The 22,401-nt window shown below is 39.2% G+C and overlaps 1 protein-coding gene across 4 annotated transcripts in view; it reads left to right on the top strand.

Moving 5' to 3' along the window:
* The window catches only part of scaper (S-phase cyclin A-associated protein in the ER), a gene marked incomplete at its 5' end in the record, with an annotated part of 111,865 nt that overhangs the window by 87,737 nt on the left and 1,727 nt on the right, over positions 1–22,401 (top strand). For all 4 annotated transcript variants that reach the window (XM_079411396.1, XM_079411398.1, XM_079411397.1 and 1 more), the window contains 3 exons: positions 4,713–4,959; positions 8,759–8,908; positions 21,142–21,333. In XM_079411396.1, coding sequence (XP_079267522.1) covers positions 4,713–4,959; positions 8,759–8,908; positions 21,142–21,333 — 589 coding nt within the window. The remainder of the gene's footprint in view (positions 1–4,712; positions 4,960–8,758; positions 8,909–21,141; positions 21,334–22,401) is intronic.

Consider the following 22,401-nt stretch of genomic DNA (forward strand, 5'->3'; position numbering starts at 1 on the left):
AGAAGCTCTGCAGGTATTGTAAATAAACAAGCGCGGACAACAGCGAAAATAACACAATAAATGTTATGTTCCAGGCCGTGCAGGGGGTGTGAAGTGCAGGGATGGGTTGGTGTCTGTATTCAGAAAGGCACAGAAAGCAAATAACGCGAGCCACTAAAGGGACATGGTTAGCTCCTTTCTAGCGGTAGCCTGTTACAGTACATACGATTTCACTCTCAGTAAGGAGAGATGAGGATGATGGCGAATGACTTACAGATCCTGAGCACCACTGACAAGCATATGATCTTGTGAAATGTGTGGTAAGTACTGTTGCTCCATAATGTAAACATAGTTTGTGTGATCGCGTCTCTTGAAAGTGAACTATAACACGATCGATGGATCGTTCAAAAGCAGTTTCAATGCCTCGCATATTAATAACGGCTCCCTGATGCCCGCGTTTTATATACAGTATAATTACCCGACGATATAACTGCGAGAGAAAGTATTTAAATATATATTTTCCTCCCTGTGCTTCCTTCTTGCTGATGAGCCGTACTGTGAAACAGCCAATCAGAGCAGAGCTCAACATTGCGCAGCGCTGTGAAACAGCCAATCAGAGCAGAGCTCATTATTATTTATGACCCTGCCAAATAAGCCAATAACAGACCGTTTCATTCTAGGGAGAAATCCTAGGGTTGTAAATGGACATGTAAAATCGTTTCCGGAGATTTTTTGCCCTTACCTAAGCCACATACCTTCTGTGTAGATATCAGAGAACAATTTAAAATACTGTATCAATGCATTCTATGGCACCTTTAAGTTAACTAATGGGACTTTTTCTTGCTATAAAGCAGAGGTGTGCAATCCTGCTTCTGGAGATCTACCTTCCTGCAAAGTTTCTGCTCTAATACACCTGTCTGCAGTCTTTTAGGACTCCTAAACCGTGATTATTGGCGCAGGTGAGTTTGGTCAGGGTTGGATTCAAATCAACAGAAGCAAGTCTGAGCATTCCTGGTGTAAAGCGACAAGAAAGCATTAGGAGAGAGACCAGGAAAGGGGTCGGGAAATGGTTCAGGACGTATTCGGATCCTGACCCCATTCCCTTTCTGACTCTATGCCATGGTGTCATGGATCCAACAGAGTTTTAGACACCTTGACCGACTTAGAAACCTTTTTTTTTGTTGTTGTTCTCGAGTCATTAAGTTGCCCTTTTCCTTCAAGGAAATCATTTCATGGCAAATCAAAGTTTCAGATATATTTTATCTCGTCCTCTCTAAATCGGATAGACACTAACAGCATTACCATAGGTTTAGCTGTAAGCATGGATTAATCAGTCGATGCTGATTTGGGGTCAGCGGTTAGGATCGAATTGCCTCTGTCAGGCCTTTCACTTTCATCCCACTCCGCTGTCTCCTGTTTCAGGGTCAGGAGATGTGAAGTACGTCATGCACAGTCACTCTGTGAGAACCAAGTCTTTGTTCCCTCATGTAGACACTGATCACGACTGTCGGAGGATGCTGCCCTTCTCCTCTGAACTGAGACCAGTTCTGGGGATTTTCTTTTGCCGGTTAAGGTTAAACGTAGATGAGAGGCGCAGAGCCGAGATCAGTCCCACAAGGTGGCTTCCTCCCAGAAGCATATTCCAGAGTTGCACTTGCTGTGATCTCATTGTCGAGGGTGAGGTTTCCCCCTCACCGAGCTTGACACTCCTTTCCCCCTTGGCTTTCCAAAAGGTCTGTTTCCCCTCCAGTGCACTTGGTGTAGTGTTCACAGACGTATCCTCAACTGCAATGTGAGACCTTGTAGAACCTGCCCCTTTTGCGCTGTTTAGGGATCAGCCCTTGATACCAAAATCCAGACTCTTGCCACTGAGACGGTAACGGAAAATCTTGTCTCAGATCAGCTTTAAGGAGCGCTTCTGCTCAGACCCTCATGGGTATGAAGTTACCAATCCTGCTAATCTACAGGGTGTTGTCCTGGCTGAGACGCACAAACATGCTGCTGTAAATCTGGTAAAATGGGTCTTAATTAAATGTGCTGCAACACTAGATAGCCAGAGAGTGAGGTGAGTTTGCATAGTTGTGAAGCCAGTGCTATTGGCTGACAGATGGCTGTCCAAGTTCCAAGGCTTCCCTCCACTTTGGCTCTTCTGTTGCTGTGTGGAGCGCTCCAGGATTGTCATTGGTGAATGAGATGTTTGGGCGGTCAGCTTCATAGCTTTAAAGGCTCAACTTCCCCAAGATTCACCTGATCAGTTGGTGATTTGTCACATTTATTGATGATGTCCTTACCTCACCTCTATATGCATCTCTTCCTACGCTCTAGATATTCATTCTGTATATCTGTCAATTATATTCTGTCCACCTCTTTAAGTATTCTATGTTCTATATTTAAGTTTGTCACATTTGTCTCTGTATATATTTTTTTATCTCTTCAGCATCTTGTCCATCTCTCTATATATTCTATACATCTGGCCACCACATTCTGTCCATTTCAATACATTCTATATATTAATTCTTTCTAACACATTCTATCATCACTGTACATTCATTCTCTATATATATCGCATTCCATCCATCTCTATAAATTCAATATATTTATTCTATACACCACTTTCTGTCCATCTCCATAAGTTCTATGTTAGTTCTTTACATCTGCCTTCAATATTCTATTAAATTCTATATATTCATTCTAAACATTGACCTCTATATACTGTTTTTCTCTGTACATTCTACACATTTATTCTATACATTTGTCCAAAACATTGTTTATGCAGTCTACACATTTATTCTACAGGTATATCTCCCCACTACATTCTGTCATCTCTATGCATTCGTTATTTGTTTGTGCACCATGACTACACTTCTACACATTAATTCTATAAATATGTCCACCAAATTAATTTTTTTTTCTCAATATGTTCTCTACATTCATTTTATATATCTGTTCTATTATAACACCACATTCTGTGCATTCTTATTTTACAACTGCCATCACATTCTTGCTATTCATTCTATATTCATTTAAAAAATCTGCCCATTGTATACATTTCTCTGTACATTGTATACATTTGTTTTAATTATCTATCCATCTCTCAGTACATTCAAATATTTTTCTTCATTTGTCAATCTCATTCTGTCTGTGCATTCTATATGTTCATTTCATACATCTATTATCTTCTCTCTATTAACACTACATTCATGCATTTAATGTATCTATCATCACATTTAGTCCAAGTATACATTCTATACATCTATTCTATATTAGTTCTGTCCATCAGATTTTATGCGTCACTCTACATAATATATGTATATGTGCGTGTTTCTATATAGCCCCTTCTTTCTTCTCCTGTATCTCTATTTTACTCCTCTGTTCTTTTGTCTTTCTCTCCGATCTCCAGTCTTTGATCCCAGGCTCAGAAGTGTAAAGTCTTTCCTATCTCTCCTCATATATTAGACCACAGCCACCCTCACTGTGTTGTTGTGTTCATTCCTGAGCCAAACAGGGCCAAATGTTACCAGTTAAACATATTTGCCCAATAGGCATGCTTCACAGATGGGGTTTGCCTTCGTTATTTATATCAAAATGGGCAGGCTCTGGTTTAGCAAGTAAATCTAGAAGCCGCGGGGACCAGACATCCCACACTCCCCTACATCCTGGGTCTTCAGTTTTTGTGGCTTAAGCAAATAACCAGCAACACCTCAGGTTATGATGCTTTTAGGCCACACTGTGCATCATACAATTGCCCTGTGCGCTGCTGACTTTGTTTGAAAGGCCAGTGATTCAGAGTGATAGGTGCATAAACATGAGGACCTTATTTGTACTGGCCTGATACATGTGATACAATGATAAGTACCTTTGGACTTGCTAATAGAATAATGGTATTTCTGACCCTGATTTGTTCTTCATTTCTTGCGTGTCAGTCACTGGTTAAAGGGTATTAGCTGTTGAACAAAGTGGCCTTTTGTATGACACCATGAGTGATTGATCTTGTTTGTGGATATTTGAGTAAGAGTATTTTTCCTACACAGCGTTATGTGCTTCTTCTGAATGTCTGTTGCTGTCTGTTGATTTAGGCTTATGTTCATATTGTCATACTGCCTTCTATTAAAAAAAGAAAAGAAAGGAGAATGCTGTGAAGTGTATGCAATATTTTAAATATGGATTTCATATGGATTTTTATTTGCATGTTTATAAGGATATGCACGATCTATTACAGAATTATAAAATCTGTAAACTTTATTTTGCCAAAAAATTACATTAAAAATAATTTATTAGTATTATTGTTGTAATAGTATTAATAATATTTGTTTATTATTAATATATTATTATTAATAATATTGGCAGCATGATAATATGAGTTAAATAGATTTTATAATAATAATAATGATATTCATATTTTATAATAATTATAATTATTATTATCATTATTAATATTATTGTTGTTATTGGCAGCCATATCAAATTTTAATAGAATTAATACTTCTACTACTAATAATAATTATTATTGTTATTTTACAAAAAGTGGACATTGCATAATAACCATATTGCAATTATTTCACCCTCCAATTCCTCCAATTATTTTATAATGATGGTCATATTTTATAATATTATTATTGATGGCAATATAAAATTTATAGATTTAATAATTGTTGTTGTTATTATTTTACAAAAAGTGGACATTGCATAATAACCATATTGCAATTCTTTCACCCTCCAATTCTCATTCTCAGTTCCCTGAGCGTCTTTGACAACAAACGTCAGGACCCCACCGGTTTGACGGCCCTCCTGCAGAGCACCGACCTGGTGGGCGTCCTCCACATGCTATACTGCATCCTGCTTCACAGTGCCCTCCCTGACTCTCTCTCAGCCGGCCCTGTGGGCCCCCAGGGGCCTTACAGCCCCGCCGTCATCCAGGTGGCCCTCCAGGGACTGCGCTTCCTCAACATCTTCGCCCTGCTGGACCTCTCAGCCTTCCAGGTATTCATTTCTGGTGTGGCTTCTGTATGGTATAGATGTGTCAAATGGTTGAAAAATTAAATTAATATCAATGACAAATCTTCAGGGTAAATATTCATTTAATTAGTTAGCATACCAAACATCTCGGTTTTTAGAGCCCGACTTGAGCACACTGAGAAAAAAGAATCTGGCTCAAGTGTTTAATAGAGTACAGAAGACCATGTTTACCTTCTGAAAAGTACCGCGACCCTCTGTTGAGCTACGCCTCATGTGATGAATAACCTTTTTGCTCTGGTCCTGTTTACAATCTGTGAGATCCTGCCTCTTTGATTCAAAGCTCTGCGGAAGGATGCTTGTATGTGACCATCTCTTTTGTAGTATGCTGTCCATCCTGTTAGAGTAGTTCAGCTCTCTGAAGCCACCCTGTCTGTTTAAAGTAATGCAGCACAGCTTGTTTTTTTCTAAACGCAGCATTCAGACCACTGGTTTGGCCTTCAGCTAGCGGCAGATCTGTCAGCCCTATCCTTCAGACAGACGTTCTGAAAGCAATAAAAAGCTCCTGGGCTCTCATTAATGGTTGTGTAGGTACGTCTGCACACACAAACGTGGGCCATAAACACATAAGCCTCAAGCTAATGGTCCAGGGTTTCCTCCAAATGCCCTCAGAGCCACTGGTAGGATATCAGTGTTTCTTCACAGAACAAAGTTAACCCGGTGGATGTAAACACACCTGACCTCTGACCCCCGACCAGTCATGTTGAAAGCTCCGGGTGAGTAATGCGGACGGAGAGTGGCGTAACGTGCACAGGCTCCGGTTGTACTTCAGCCGACATGATAAAGAGACAAGAACGGTATCGCTAGGCTAAATCATCATGTAAACACCTAGGCGTGAACGAGGAGGGTGGAAAACCTATGAATTACTTCAGTGTGTTGCTGTAGATATTCTGTGTCTCTCACGCTTTCTTCAGTTTCTCGTGCCAACTATTCGAAACAGCTGGGAATCAGCATGATGGGCAAATTTAATTTTGTAATTTATAAATAAAGACAGTATTGGGGAGTAACTAAAAGTAACTACTAGTTTTCCAGTGGAGTGACAGCAGTAATGATTCAAACTCTATGAAAATATCAATTAATGTATAAATTAGTGTGTTGATAGATTAGTTTGAGTTTAATGTAAAGTTGCCTATTCAAGTGTAATGCCGTTTAATCCCATAGTCATGGGAATGTTTATATACAATATATATATTTATATCTATCTTAAAACAATGTACTAATAATGAGAAACTGTAAAATCAGGATACATTGTTCAGAAGGTGTATTCTATATACCCTGTATTCTCCTACTCCTCTTTTTACTTGGATTTCAGCTTTTAAGGGATAGTTCACACAAAAATGAACATTTTGTCATTAATTACTCGCCGAGTACCACGACGTATGCGCTGCACCTTGTTTACAAGCAGAGGAATGCACACACATGCATCGCGGTACTGTCGTGAACGCACGCTGAAGACTGACACGGAAAAGAAGAAATTAAGTCGTTATATTTGTTATCTTTGCGCACAATATTCTCGTAGCTTTGTAATTTACGGTTAAACCACTGATGTCACATGGACTATTTTATCGATGTCCTTACTACATTTCTGGGCCTTGAATATGTCAGTTGCATTGCTGTCTATGGATGGTCAGAAAGCTCTCGGGTTTCATCAAAAATATCTTAATTTGTGTTCTGAAGATGAACGAAGGTCTTGCAGGTTTGAAACAACATGAGGGTGAGTAATTAATGACAGAATTTTCATTTTTGGGTGAACTATCCCTTAAACTTTGGTTATATCCACATAGAAATAAAAACAAGTTCAACACAAGATAGGAAGTACTAGCAGCATTCTGTATAATGCATTAACATTATTTCATGAGATGATGTGGATAAGAGTCTGAGCTAGAGACTCATTGAGGTGGTGTCTTTCATGCCGGTTTAGCTTGTTACCAGACTGGATGTGTAAGTATAGCCCTATAAAATAGATCTGGTTGCTTAGTAGCAGTAACAAAACACAGCCTTAGGTTTTAATTGTTGTGTTTGTTTGATAGAGCGCAATCCATCTTTTCATATTATATAGGGCAGCTTGTGGCACGTAGGTGTTTCTTTGTCCTCAGGTAGTACATATAAATTGGTGGTGCAACAAAATTAAAAACACAATTATTGCTTTTTTTAATTTCAATTAAGTGTTAATGCATACGATTAATTATGTTTAACACAGTTCATTTTTTAAATTTTGGTTTCTGAAATTTCAAAATTTTGTATTTTTTGGTTTAGCTTGGTTTGATTTGTATGGAAGCTCATTTCCGCCACTAAATAAGAAATTTTAAAAAAGGTCATTGTGACTGTTTATCTCAGCTCTGAGATTTTTCTCACAATTGCAAGTTTACATTTTGCAATTCTGACTTTTTTTTTTTTTTTCTCAGAATTGCTTGATACAAATTCTCAATTCTGACTCTTTTTTTTTTTTTATTTATATATATATATATATATATATATATATATATATATATATATATATATATATATATATTCACAATATACATATTTAAATTCACAGTTCTTTTTTTTTTTCTCAGAATTGCGTGATATAAAAGTCACAACTGCAAGATATAAACCTGCAATTCTGAGAGAGTCGCAATTCTGACTTTTTTTCTCACAATTGCGAATTTATATCTTGCAATTATGGCTTTATAACTCGCAGTTACGAATGTATATCTCACAATTCTGAGATGTTTTATTCAGTGGCGGAAATGGGCTTCCATTGGTTTTTTTGTTTTGTTGTTTTGTTTTTTGATTTGTTTTTGTTCCGTTTAGTGTTTTTAAGGTTTGTTTTGGTGTGTGCGTGAGAGTAAGTGAGTGTTGGTTTTGTTTCGATTTGTTTTCTTTTTGTGAGACAAGCAAAGAGCTCTGCTGCCTCCATCCACGGTACTCCATCCTTACAATCTAAACACTAGAATAAACACATAATAGCCTACTTTGAACCTAAAACTAAAAATTACATTCGTTCACAATTTAATATTTACATAATTTGCCTGCCTTTCAATAGTGTTATTAACAAATATTAACTTAAAAATTAAAAATCTTGCAATTATTCATTTTGGTAAGAAATGTTAATCAGAGTTTTTTTCAAACAGACTGTCTGTGGTGATGCAAACCCAGCGTCTTGCTCCCATTACATATGCTGAGAATTTCAGGTATTGTTGTTTGTGGTTGTTTAGACTCTCCATCCCATAACACTCTCCAACCCAGCAGAAAATGTCAGTAGTTTCAGTGCTGACCCTGAGGCGTTCAGTCATGTTGACATGTTTAATAAATACTGTCTCTAGACCAGCAGATAGCATCTCTTTAGTTTGAGGGAATTGGGGTGGGACTACTAATTCCAGAACCAGTTCGACCTTCACGAGCGACAAGTTCCACCTCCTTCTCTTGCACCACGTCTCCTGCTGAGAAAAGATCACCCTCATGATGTTCCAAACCTGTATGATTTCCTTTCTTCTCATAACACAAAAGATGAAGAAAATATCTCAGTGTGGTTTTGTCCATAAAATAAAAGTGTTTTGGACCCCATTGACACTTATTGCATGGACTAAAAACATTCTCCAAAACCGATCTTCTATTGTGTTCTGAAGAAGAACGAAGACATGCATTTTTGGAACGACATGAGCATCATTAAATGAGTAAACAGTTTTAATCTGTGTGTGATCTATTCATTTAATAGTGTCAAAATCCCTGTCATGCACTCTTCCACTGATCAGATTCTGATGTAGGTGTCTGTTGTGTCCAGTGTGTTTTAGGAGCGGAGGGTCTGTCTCTGGCCTTCAGACACATTGTGAGTTCTCTGCTGTGGTACTGCTCTCAGCATAGCTCCGAGGAGCTGCTCCATGAGCTCATCATCTGCGTCGGCTACTTCACCATCAACCACCCAGACAACCAGGTGGGATTCCCTTCATTATTACTGTTATGTAATGTGCAAGCGTGCCAACACATTTGTTTCATTAATACATATGGTGTCATGATTATATATTAGCAAGGATGCATTAAATTGATCAAAAGTTCATTTTTTTCCTCATTAATGTACACACAGCACCCCATATTGACAGAAAAACACAGAATTGTTGACATTTTTGCAGATTTATTAAAAAAGAAAAACTGAAATATCACATGGTCCTAAGTATTCAGACCCTTTGCTCAGTATTTAGTAGAAGCACCCTTTTGATCTAATACAGCCATGAGTCTTTTTGGGAAAGATGCAACAAGTTTTTCACACCTGGATTTGGGGATCCTCTGCCATTCCTCCTTGCAGATCCGCTCCAGTTCTGTCAGGTTGGATGGTAAACGTTGGTGGACAGCCATTTTTAGGTCTCTCCAGAGATGCTCAATTGGGTTTAAGTCAGGGCTCTGGCTGGGCCATTCAAGAACAGTCACGGAGTTGTTGTGAAGCCACTCCTTCGTTATTTTAGCTGTGTGCTTAGGATCATTGTCTTGTTGGAAGGTAAACCTTCGGCCCAGTCTGAGGTCCTGAGCACTCTGGAGAAGGTTTTCGTCCAGGATATCCCTGTACTTGGCCGCATTCATCTTTCCTTCGATTGCAACCAGTCGTCCTGTCCCTGCAGCTGAAAAACACCCCCACAGCATGATGCTGCCACCACCATGCTTCACTGTTGGGACTGTATTGGACAGGTGATGAGCAGTGCCTGGTTTTCTCCACACATACCGCTTAGAATTAAGGCCAAAAAGTTCTATCTTGGTCTCATCAGACCAGAGAATCTTATTTCTCACCATCTTGGAGTCCTTCAAGTGTTTTTTTGTGTCTTGCACTGAGGAGAGGCTTCCATCGGGCCACTCTGCCATAAAGCCCCGACTGGTGGAGGGCTGCAGTGATGGTTGACTTTCTACAACTTTCTCCCATCTCCCGACTGCATCTCTGGAGGTCAGCCACAGTGATCTTTGGGTTCTTCTTTACCTCTCTCACCAAGGCTCTTCTCCCCCGATAGCTCAGTTTGGCCGGACGGCCAGCTCTAAGAAGGGTTCTGGTCGTCCCAAACGTCATCCATTTAAGGATTATGGAGGCCACTGTGCTCTTAGGAACCTTAAGTGCAGCAGAAATTTTTTTTGTAACCTTGGCCAGATCTGTGCCTTGCCACAATTCTGTCTCTGAGCTCTTCAGGCAGTTCCTTTGACCTCATGATTCTCATTTGCTTTTTAAGGGGGTCTGAATACTTTCCGTACCCACTGTATGTGTGTGTGTGTGTGTGTGTGTTTTTGTTTTTATATATATACCGGTGGGGACTTAAACCTGAATACACACAGACTCATGGGGACTTGTGTCACGGTGGGGACCTAAATTGAGGTCCCCACGGGTAAACAAGCTTATAAATCACACAGAATGAAGTTTTTTGAAAATCTAAAAATGCAAACAGTCTCCTGTGAGGGCCAAGTTTAGGTGTAGGGTTGGTGTAGGGCAATATAATATACGGTCTGTACAGCAGAAAAACCATTACGCCTATGAGAGTCCCCACAAGGATAGTGAAACAAGTGTGTGTGTGTGTATGTAAATTTTACCGATGGGATTAAATTGCTAAGTATGATACATTTGTAAATAAACAGTAGTTTGCAAATAGTGCTTCATACAGTATCTGATGGCATATTTATAGCACTGTGAAAGGTCCTTTCCTCTCCGTCACTGAGGTGTGTATAATGTTTGGCCATCATTAGATCAAGAGCAGGTGTACTTTTCTCCTTACAAACAACCAACACAATAGCAACAAAAGGAGGCTGTTGAATAATGCAGCGACTTTGCCACCTTTGTTGGCTCTGCGCTGTGTAGCAGGAACAGACATTGTTATCCGCCGCCTGGCAGTTGGCCCGCTCTTTGTTCGGCCCTGGTGGAGGGGGAAGGGGACTGAACTCACCTGGCAGCACAGATCACAGATCAGCCTGGCATGAAGAAGTGCGAGTCCCTGATACTCTTTGCATGCTCCGTTTACCTGGAAGCCGCCGACTGCGTGGCTGGTGTGAGTACGCCACACTCGGTCGGGTTTTAGTTATGCGTGCATCACCGGAAACCTCGTCCGTGACGTCTTAATGTCCCCTTGGGGGACGGGGAAGGGAGGGGTCAGAGTCCTCACAATTTATGGGCTACTAATTTAAAACATTTTTGCTCTTAATTAAAGAAACGGCCTCCGTTTTTATGGCGGTTCAGTCCTTCTGCGCTGCCGCCGTCCAATTTAATTATTTTGATGTAGGTAATTAGCATTTGTTGGCCATTGTTGGGTTGATTTGCATATTATATTGGATAATTGAATGAGGGTTGATGATTGAATTAAGGGGGGCGTGACAGATGATTGGGCTTTGTGCTCACATGGGGGAACTTAAACGATGAGCGGGTTGGGAATAACGCCTCGTGAATATTCATATCTTCCCAGCCCACTTTGTTAATTTGAAAAATGCCGGGTTGCAAAGTCTTTAAACTTGTGACTTCCCTCCAGGACGCAAGCTGCTGTTTTACGCTGCCATTTGGCTGCACGTTAGGGTTTATTATTAAAAACAGCAGCAACACTGGCAGGTGCACTGGAGAGAGCTGGAAAAAGTAAGGTGAAGCTATTCAGCTAAGATGCATTTTGGCTAAAGTTCTTGCTGGTAGGTCATGAGAATTTTAAGTTTATTGGATTCACCTACCACATGTGCACAGCCACCGCAAGTTGACGTAATGAATTGTGACTTGTGGCATCATTTTACATCGCTGTTAGTTGCGTGTTTGCATGAGGAATTTTGGTAAGCAAAAGTTGAGCTCATGTGTTATTTGCATTTTTTTTACCCAGTGTCACATTCAAGATTTGACATCTTTGGCCATTGTCTAATTGAACCGTATTTCCTCTTTTTATTTCTAGGTAGTTGATTCATAACATTTATCAACATCAATATTAATTGAACATAACAGTTTTTATTCATGTATACGTAAACTGTGTAACTTCGGTCTTGTAATATATTTAAAGAACATTTATGATCTCCAGCTATTTTCCTTCACTATTATCCTGGGCACAAAATCTTGAGGATATCTTCTATTCATCTTAAAATAATTTTTGTCGTTATTGAAGAAAAAATATTTATATTATTATTGAAAAAAAAAAAATTAATATATATGTAGTATTCCTTTCCCCACAGTATATCAGTAAAAAAAATTTAGGATCAGTAATCTGATCAAAGTGTCAATAGAAAAATTGTAGATTGTTATAAAAGGTTTATATTTCAAATAAATGCTGTTTCTATTCATTCCTCAAAAAATGATATTGATAAGAAATCGAATAAGAAATATTTCTTGAGCAGCAAATCAGCATATTAGAATGGTTTCTGAAAAATCACGTGACACTGAAGACTACTGTTATGCTGAAAATGAACTAATATTAATTCAATTACATTTTAATATATTAAACATTCAATTTTATTTTAAAATAGAAAACGTCATTTAATATTGTCACAATTTGACTGTTTTACTGTATTTTTTTTAATTCAATAAATGCATCCTTGGTGAGCATAAGAGATTTTTCTAAAGAATTTTTAATTTTTTTGTTAATAACTGTTTATTGAATTTTATTCTGTGGAACAGTAGTACAAAACAAAAAGCAGCTGTACAAATTCAGAACCCACCCCAACCCATCTCACCCCCGGGAGACTTTAAAAAAAATTAATAATAAATACAATAAAATTAATAATAATAATAATAATATATTAATTAATATTAATAGATAAACAAATAATAAAATAATTTTTACAAAGATTTTAGAAAAGAAGACACGACATTAAAAGCTGATTGCCATGAATTTACAGTTTTCACGTTAGATTCATGTATTCGAGAAGTAGAGAGTTCCATTGAGATAATGTCCAACAAATACACCGTCCAGGTTCATCTGTTTATTGTGTGACGAGGATTCCAGCGGTTGACCAGCTATTTTTTTGCAGCTAACAGTAAAGATCTTTGTTGGACGGACAAGGTGAAGTCCCAAAAGTCATTCATGAAAAAATGTTGTGGAGTCAAACATATCTCAGTACCCAACAAATATGATAGGTCCTGTGAGAGCTGAGTCCAAAAAGGTGAGAGAGAGGGGCACTCCCAAAAAGTTTGCAAACTTTTTTTTATTTTTTTTAAATGCAAAAATAGTCTAATAGTATGATGGAAGAAATGGCAAGGAAGAGAAAAGTTACTTGCATGGTTGCCTGCTAAATTTCAAAATCAACCACATTGAGTAATTTTCTCTTCTTTGTTATTTTTCCCATCAACTAAAAATATACAGTATGCCTGCAGCAACACCAACCAATCACGAAAAGCACTTCAGCACATTTAAACTGAATTAAATGACATAAACATCAGCCTAGATCTTGGCACTGCGGCCCCGCCCCTCTCCACTCGGATACTTGCCAGCGTCAGGGGCCCTGGTATATGTCCACACAGCTCTCGTGCAGGATAAATGGAGACTGGAGCGGGAATATTTGACTCTTTCAGACTAATGTAAGCACTGGCAGAAGACAAAGACGGCGCTGACCCTGGTCTGTCTCGCAGCGCTGCGCTCTGCTTCGGCCTGCCTGTGTTTACATGTGTGCATCTGAGAAATAATGCAGCTCATAAAGGCAGGAAAAACTACTGGTGGACATTTGTTCTTTCCACATGGATATTATTCAGACCCTCAGTCACAGAGCCATTTAGAGCGTGAGATATGCACCGTCATAGCTGATAGGAAGTGTGTTTGTACTCAAGGGGGGCATAAAGACTTCTGAATGATGGCCAGCAGCAAAGAGAAATTCTTTTTTAATATTGTTTAAAGTCAACCTGAATTCAAAATAGTCTGTTTACTTTTTTAACGTACATTCCTGCTCTTATTGTGAACAATTTATCAGAGCATGTTATTACAAATTTAAAAATGTCTTTGTAAACTTTCATCAAAGAATGATTTTCTATTTTGGCTGATGTCACATACAGTACCACTCAATCATTTGGGTTGAGTTTTTTATTTATTCAAAAAGCATGCATTAAATGTATTAAGACATTTATAATCTAACAAAATATTTGTTTTATTTCCAATAAATGCTGTGAATTTGAATTTTCCATAAAATGAAAAAAATAAATGCATCGTGGTTTTTACAAAATTATGAGCAGCACAACTGTTTTCAACGATGATGATAAATTATTAGTAATTCAACATTGTAAGAAATGTTTTTTGAGCAGCAAATCAGTGTTAGAATGATTTCTGAAGGATCATGTGGCACTGAAGACTGGAGTAATGATGCTGAAAATTCTGCTTTGATAACAGAAATAAATTACATTTTAAAATATAATCCAATATAAAACAGCTGTTTTAAATTGTAATAATATTTCTTAATATTACTGTAATTTTAATCAAATAAATGCAGGCTTGGTGTGAGTATAAAAAACTTTCAAAAACATTAAAAAATTACCCCAAACGTGTAAACCGTTTAGACCATATTCGCTATTGGTCAATATTATTTAATCCAAATAATTATTTGGTTTAATGTACTGTTGTAAATCATAAACAGTTACAAATACAGCAAATAATCATCATTTTGAAAAAAGAAGCATATACTTGACCATTGTTTGTTTTGACATTTACTTCACATGCTAATTCATATCTGGCTCGCATAGTTCAATTGATTCTGTTCATTACTGTCAATCCAAGAGAGGTTATTTCCAAGTTAAAATGAAATTCGCATGTCTGTAGACTTACTAAACATTAAGTTATTCTCCATCAAGTACTATTCTAAAGATTGTCCAGTCGATGAAATCATCAAACTTCCTTGTGCGTAGCTTCTAAGGCGATTCCAGGCAAAAATCTGTTTTTATTATCTATACACGCTTGGTGTTTTAGCGACGATAGCAAGGTGAAGGCTAACAACCCTTTTAGCTCCTTTTAGCCTGTAGTCCCTACCCCTCCTCCAAAAGTGCCAGATTGAGCCAATCCACCGCACTCTTATCTTCTGCCTCCCATTCTTTTTCTCTTTTACCTCCTATAGTATCTCTCCTTCACATGTGTGATTGTTCTCTACAAGTGCAGGGCATCTCCTTTGCCCTCAAACCTAGAGCTTCTAATCCTGGTTTAACTGACATTTGAACCGCTTCCTTCAACAGTCCATTACTGCAGTGATAACCCAACCCTCGTTGATTAGATGGACCAGACCACCGCAGGCCAATGTTATGGAAATTCACCAAACGTCTTTGATTTTCTTGTAACAGAGATTGTAAACGTTGCAGGCGGACAGCCGTGATTGACGACAGTGAGGAAGATTTACGGCCTCCCTGAAGGGTGAATTCAAGTTGAACATACTATTGAATTTTGTCAAATTTTTCCAGTTTTTCGTCTGTTTAATTTTGTTTGTTTGCCTGTAAATCTTTCAGAGTTCATGGGTCCATTTGCGTCTAATGCTGTGTTTGAGCATGATCCAGGTCCGATCGGCTTCTCGAGAACAAAAGATTATCTTTCGAGGGATCGAAGATGACACTTGATTTATTAAGTAAACAGTAGTAAGTCAGTGATCCTTTGCCAATACACTGGAGAGCAGATCCGTTTTTATGACAAAGAAGCATTCTTTCTGCTATGAGAGATGAAAACCAACAGATCTTTTTTTGTTTTTTAATTTTATGTTTACGCCCATGTACCAGTCGCCGTCAGGTTGTCTGGATGGACGGTTAAGAGGGGGCGGTAGGCGTTGTTCAGATAAGGCCTTTCAGCCATTACTTCCTCTTCTGAGTGCTCTCTTTGCATCCTTGTATGTAGGCAGACCTCCTGTCTTATCAGCGGCACTAACATTCTCTCATCCTCTCGGTTTGGTTCATCTTTAAGGCAGATCTGTGGATTTGTAGTTGTTTTGCAAGAGCGGACACATCGCGGGCCCAACGAAAAATTGCTGAGGTGTCTTGGCAGCATGGGACGCGTGCGTCATCTCCTCCCATTTATATTGAAAAACAACAGTTAGGCAAATTTCACACTGTACGTGAACCTAACACAGATTTATTTCATTGTCATTCTCACGCACAAGCAATGCGGGGTGCTAAACAGCAAAAACATAGCTGCATGTAGAGTTTTAGCACTGAGCTTGTTTTATCCTGCTTAACATGTTGAAAATATGAATGAAAGGCACTATAAACGTATTTAGCACTACAGTCCCATGCAATATAGGCATTTATGAAGCAACATAAAATAGTAGAGCGAACTGCTCATCCATAGTTTGAAGGAAGTAGTGTAAAAATCAAATAATTTGAAAATAAATAAATTAATAAAATGATTTCTTTTGTGTTCTATTTCAATTAATTATAAGTATTTATATAGACAAGCATAGTTTTGTTTCTCTTTGGTCAGTTTAATGGCAAGTAAATCCTTTCCAGTTAATATTTTACTTTTATCAAAGTATAAATGGATCTTTATACATTAAAATATATTGCTGCAAGGGGGTCCCTTTAAAGGGGATCATCCTTTTTAGGGGCTTCGAAAAGTTTGAAAACCCCTGATTTAAGAAATGTATAATCTTCCCCTTTGGAGATTGGCATCTGTTCTGAACAGATTTATTTAACACCCCCCCCCCCCTCATGCAAATTAGATTTTATGAGGGTCAAGTTTATAATAATTATCAGTGGCCAACTTCCAATAACCTTAATATAATTCCATTATTAAAATAAATACTCAATGCAGTAACCCAGAAATCATTATGTTTCCTGGATATATTCTTAATACACATTTGACAGTAAGAGAAATGCATTTCTGGATTTGCATTCAACCCTCGTGTCCGATACAGGATTCAAAGAACAATTTGCACAAGCCAGTTCTTTTAACAATCCTAATAAGGATTGTTTTTATTAAGAATTTTTTTTTATCGAAATGGCTCCCCACATCCTACCGGCCATCCGTTTTACTGTCGCCATTCATCTCTCCTCGGCCGTCTTATCAAGTCTTCATCAAAGAACAAACCCCTGGCAAACAGGTCTCCTTCCTCTTCACCTTGAGCCGCTCGCAGTGTGCATGTTTGCGTTTCACTGCGTTAACTTTACACTCCCTTTGTTTTCAGTGGACAGGCCGGGAGTTATGTAATGGGCCGCCTGTAAAAGCCCTGTTTGAAAACTCCAGTGCTCTCTAGTTAAGACCAACACTAGACACTAGGCCTTGTCTCTTTCTTTATGGCCATCTGTGTTAAAGTGGGGGAGGAATCGCAAGTTCAAACGCCTGCCGTTGCTTTTATGATGTCAATGACTGAACGGATACCTCTACAGACGCTGGTACAGGAGGACTTGGCCGAGGTCCTAATCCAAGTTTGGGGCCAGTTAGGGGCAGGGTCATTTCTCCCGGCTGGAGGGAGGCGGGTGAGTTTGTCGAACGGGTTGGGATGGTAGGTAACCTCTATGCTCTCAGAGCTGTACGTCTCCCCTCCGCGGACACTTGAAGGGGGGCTCATTGTTTAGGTGTGTGAAGATGAAGCACCGTGTGCTGAGGGATTATGAGATGGCTGTGTGATTTGTGGGCAGTATGTCCACAAAACCGCAACCCCCACAGATGGACACAAACTCATACTCTCACATTGGGAAAGAACGGTTTCGCAACCGATTTACGCAAATTCATTCTGCCTTGCAAATGAGTTTATGTGTACAACAGAACGCAGATATATATCAAAACTAAACCAACTTTAAGGGAGCAAATTGAGATATTGGCAACTAATGAAAACCGTACTTGCGTGAGATTTTGAAATTGGGAACTTAGAACATCGAAAGTGTTTGTCAGACGTTTTAGCATTGAATAAGCTGACAGAAAAAGGACTAAGATCTTTACATGCAAAGGGGAAAATGGTGAAAATCTAGCTCAATTTGAAACCGAAAATAAGCTCTGTATGATACACATTTTTGGACTCGAGGACTGTTCTCTTCAAGAATGAGAAATATAAAGATAATAACTATTAGCGTCCACACCAAGGCACAATAATGTTCTGTATATTATAAGCATGTGCTGCAATTATGTTGTCTGCTGCTTTAAATGCTCAAGCCCTTTAAGGCAGGATGGATTCTGATTGGTGGTTGTTTTTATCATTCATCAGCTGGAAAAAATGTTTCCAATGATATCAATATCATTATTGACATTCTAACAGAATTGTTTCTCTGTAATAACTTGTATGACCTTTGAAATGTTTTTTCAAGACCTCGTAAATTTCAATCAACAGGTGCCGGAGGTGTTTTGTAGTAGTAGTTTATAATAATTAACTGCAAATTCTGGTGTTTAATGGCCAGTTTTCCCAATCCAGTCAATTCCCGATAAATAAAATCAAGTCCTACCCAACATCCTTCGCAAAGAACAGCCTGTTTGTAAAAAAAAAAATTCATCACATTTAATTTACATTACCTAGCATGTTGTCAGCTTGTTGCATGATAAGTAATTAGTCTAAAGTTCTGAATACCCACTAAAGGTCCCAAGGGTTCATGAGGTAAACGGGTATCCAGTGTGCCATTGTAATTTTTAACAGTCTCATGAATGATTAGAAATACAGCAGTATCTCTACCACTCCCTAGTTTTGTCCAGAACTGATGTGAGAGATTGATTCTGTACTCTCTGCGTTTGGCCGAAAAAAGACTTTCCTTAATCTCGCCCACCGTTCTGACACTACACCGCTCCTACGCTGAAAACAACCAGATGTTTTACACCATTTGTTCCATAGTAGCAGAGCAAGAGCATTAATTTCAACCCTGCGAAAAGCTTCTGAATCATGGTGTTTGGTCGACAGATGCCGGACGATCATGGACTAGACTGTACTCCAGCTCTGAGTACCATTAAAGGGCTCCACGGTGGTTTGTTTTAGTCGTTTCAGCCAGGCATCTTTAAACAGTTCCTAATACAGAGTGACATGGACATAAAGCCTTTGAACACTGCTGTAGAACTACATTTTAAGGTGCTTCACCCTTTAAATTATAAAAGTAGTGAGTTATCGCTTTGTTTGTCATGCTCTTAAACCCTTGAGGGGTATTATTAAAGCGGAGAATGCCATGGAAAAAGAGTATTGTTAAGAGTATTTTTAAAATCTTGTAAATCCTAGTAATTTATGTCACCCTTTTCCCTTATGGTTTGCATTTGGGGCTGAGCAGCAATGGACGGATGCGTGTACCTGTAATAGGGACTGTTTAACACACCCCCTCATTCTCTTCATCTTTCTCCCCCCAAATCCCTCTAGTCAGGATTTACTGTGGTGACCTCCCAACTCTCTGGTTCCCTTCCCAGGAGTCGAGGGCCTTCCCAGGCTCCCAAACCATTGGAGTCGGAAGCTTGTAGCATTTAGGGGCTATGCCCCATTTTTTTCCCATCCCAAGCACTGTGTTTAATCAGTCCAGGCCTGCGGTGATTTCGTTTTAATTCTAAGGGGTGGGCCGGATTTAACGGTGTGATTTGAAGGCAGTGATAAATGGGAAGGCGGAGGGGGGCCATACGCCTGGTACGAACTCCATTACGGGTATTACTTCATTTATTAAAGTGGGACCGGGCTTGTTTGCGTGTTTCGCACAAGGTTCAACTCCAAAACCTGACCCACAAACATGCATTTCAACATGTTATAGACCTTAATATAGAATAGATGTTCTTAAAGGTTGTGGTGAGAGGTTGCACCGACATGAACCTCTGTCAGTTTCCTGTCATTTGTTGAACAGTGATTTGCTGCAACATTTGTAGTTGGCCACAATTTTGTGCTCCCAACTGAAAGGTGCACCTTGAAATAACTTCTAAGGCTGAATTGCATGTATCCTTCATGAAAACAAACTCAGTAAAAAAAATTAATCCAATGTGGCAGGCTAGTCTGAAAAATTTTTGGTTACAAGTATATTTCTATTAATACAGACAGCTGTCAATTAAAATAGTTCAGCATCTTTTAAAATTGACTATTGTAACCAATATTTGTTGTTTTTTTGTTTTTTTACTCAGTCAGAGCTGTCAGCATAGCAATATAACTGAAGCCAGCTAGTAAGTGCTGTAGAGGTAAACCTCTACCCCAGATCTCAAGATGTGCACTAGTGACAGACGCTAGTTACTTTGGTATTTAGCGTCCTTGTTAGTGTGTCCGCCTTCAATGCTGGAAACACCGGTTTGAATCCTGCTCGGAGCCAGCAAGGGGAATAGAATCGGAAGGGTTATGTTGGTGCCGTGACCTGGATGAATGAGTGTTAGGGAGGTGAGTATAACGGAGGTCAGCTAGTAAGTGCTTTACAGGTAAGCCTCACTCCCCTGATCTCAAGAGGAGTACTAGCGACAGACGCTAGAGGCTGCAGTATTTAGTGTTCTTATGAGTGTGCCCACTTCCCATGCTGGAAACGCCGTTTCAGATCCCACTCGAAGCAAGGGGAGTAGAACCAGAGGGGTTATATTGGTGCCGTGACCCGGATGTGAGAGAGTGTTAGGGGGGTGAGTGTAACTGAGTCCAGCTAGTAAGTGTAAACCTCACCCTTCTGATCTCAAGAGGCGCACTTGCCTCCAATGCTGGAAACGCTGGGTCGAATCCCGCTCAGAGCAAGTGTGGACGAGTAGAACTGGAGGGGTTACAGCAACATGCTAAGGCCAATTGCAAATGCATGTCTTGTGTGTTATTTGTTTTCGCACAGATTTACTACCTATATAAAACACTCCAGACATTTAATTTCAGTATTTAATGAAGCTGTTAGAATAGCAACATGTTAACGTTAAACTCTATTAAAGTTAGTTGCACATTGAGTCTCCTGCACGCATTTTGTTTAGTGTGAGTTACCTCCACTGTACATAAAACAATCCAAATTGGTCTCTTATGAAGTTCCGTGTCCATTTCAATGCTGGGTAGCAAGGCAGCTCAATAGGTTTTGGAACAGAGCTCAAGTGTGTCCTCTCATTGGGCAAATCTGAACCTGTGTGTTCAGCATACATGCTCAGCAGAAGTGGATGAGGCATCTCTGTCTGTGTTTTATGGAGTGTAATTGTGCGCTGGGAGGCACTGCCCTCTATTTCTCCTCTTAATGGCTGTTTGTGTGTTGTTTTAGTGGCAGATTTACGTGTGGGATGGGCAGTGAGGGGCGGGTTGATTTACAGCTGGCTGTGGCTTTGGCCTCACTGGTTATGTGTGTGTGTGTGTGTGTGTGTGTGTGCGTGCGCGCTGTCACTGTGTGTGTTCCAGGTGATTGTGCAGTCTGGCCGCCAGCCCAGCGTGTTGCAGAAACTGTGTCAGCTGCCATTCCAGTATTTCAGCCACCCGCGACTCATCAAAGTGCTCTTCCCCTCGCTCATCTGCGCCTGCTACAATAACCTGCAGAACAAGGTCATCCTGCAACAGGAAATGAGCTGTGTGCTGCTGGCCACCTTCATACAGGTAAATCGCTCTGCCTTTACTCCATCACTACCGTGCAATTCAGACTTTGTTTCATGAACGTCCACAAACAAAGCAATATGCAACTGCAAAACAATTAGAAGTCGTTCGTTGAAGACACATGTACCAAATAAATGTCGTAATGCATGGGATTGAAATGGGGGTGATCACACTGACAATGATTTGCATCTGCAAAACAACTGGAAGTCATTGGAAACACATTTACCAAATCTCAAGAACACGTGAATGAAACACTGCATTTTTCGCAAAATATTCTTTATTCTTTGTTTTTGCGATGTTCAGATTTTTAAATTTTTTTTAAATTCGCAACTCTCTATTGTGAATGCCCCTTAACAGATTTACTCAAGAAACCTATGCAAAAAACCTATACACAATATTATTGTATCCATTGTATCCATGCTGTCATTTAGCATATTTTAGAACATTTATAAATTGTTATAGTAATTCACCTGGAATCGAATCACCTGAAATCACACCCAAATTTTAGATTTCATGATGCATTGCATCTTTTAGTAAAATATTAACAATTTACATTGTAAATGTATTTCTTTTCACTTAAATGCATGTTATTGGTCTACTCCCTGGGAATCGAACCTATGACCTTTGTGTTGCTAGCGCCCCACCACCCTCACTAAAAGAAGCAGCTTCCTTTGCTCAGATGGATGGTTTCCTCTGTTTGAGTGGATTTACCTGCCGCTACTTGAGCCTCCTGTAAACACGCTCTCCCTTCATCTTGTTCCTGACAGCGCTCTCCACACCACAGCACCGCTGCCATTACTTACACAGAGATTAGCTCCAACTCTAACAAGGACAGGGAATCGTCAACTTGTTCAAACAATGGAAAGACACTGACAAAGTCACTTATTCCAAAATATGACAAACTCCACTTCATCCAAAACTCAAAAATAAAAGTGATTTAATCTGAAGTGTGTAACTCCTGCACCACTAACATAACCAAACAGAATATTTCATCAATTCAAATGGTTTACTTATAGTTGGTGTTCATATTTGGATAGGACAGAATTATTTGCAGCACAAACTTTATCAAAT

This window comes from Barbus barbus (genome assembly GCF_936440315.1).
Source record: "Barbus barbus genome assembly, chromosome: 48".
NCBI classification, from domain to species: domain Eukaryota; kingdom Metazoa; phylum Chordata; class Actinopteri; order Cypriniformes; family Cyprinidae; genus Barbus; species Barbus barbus.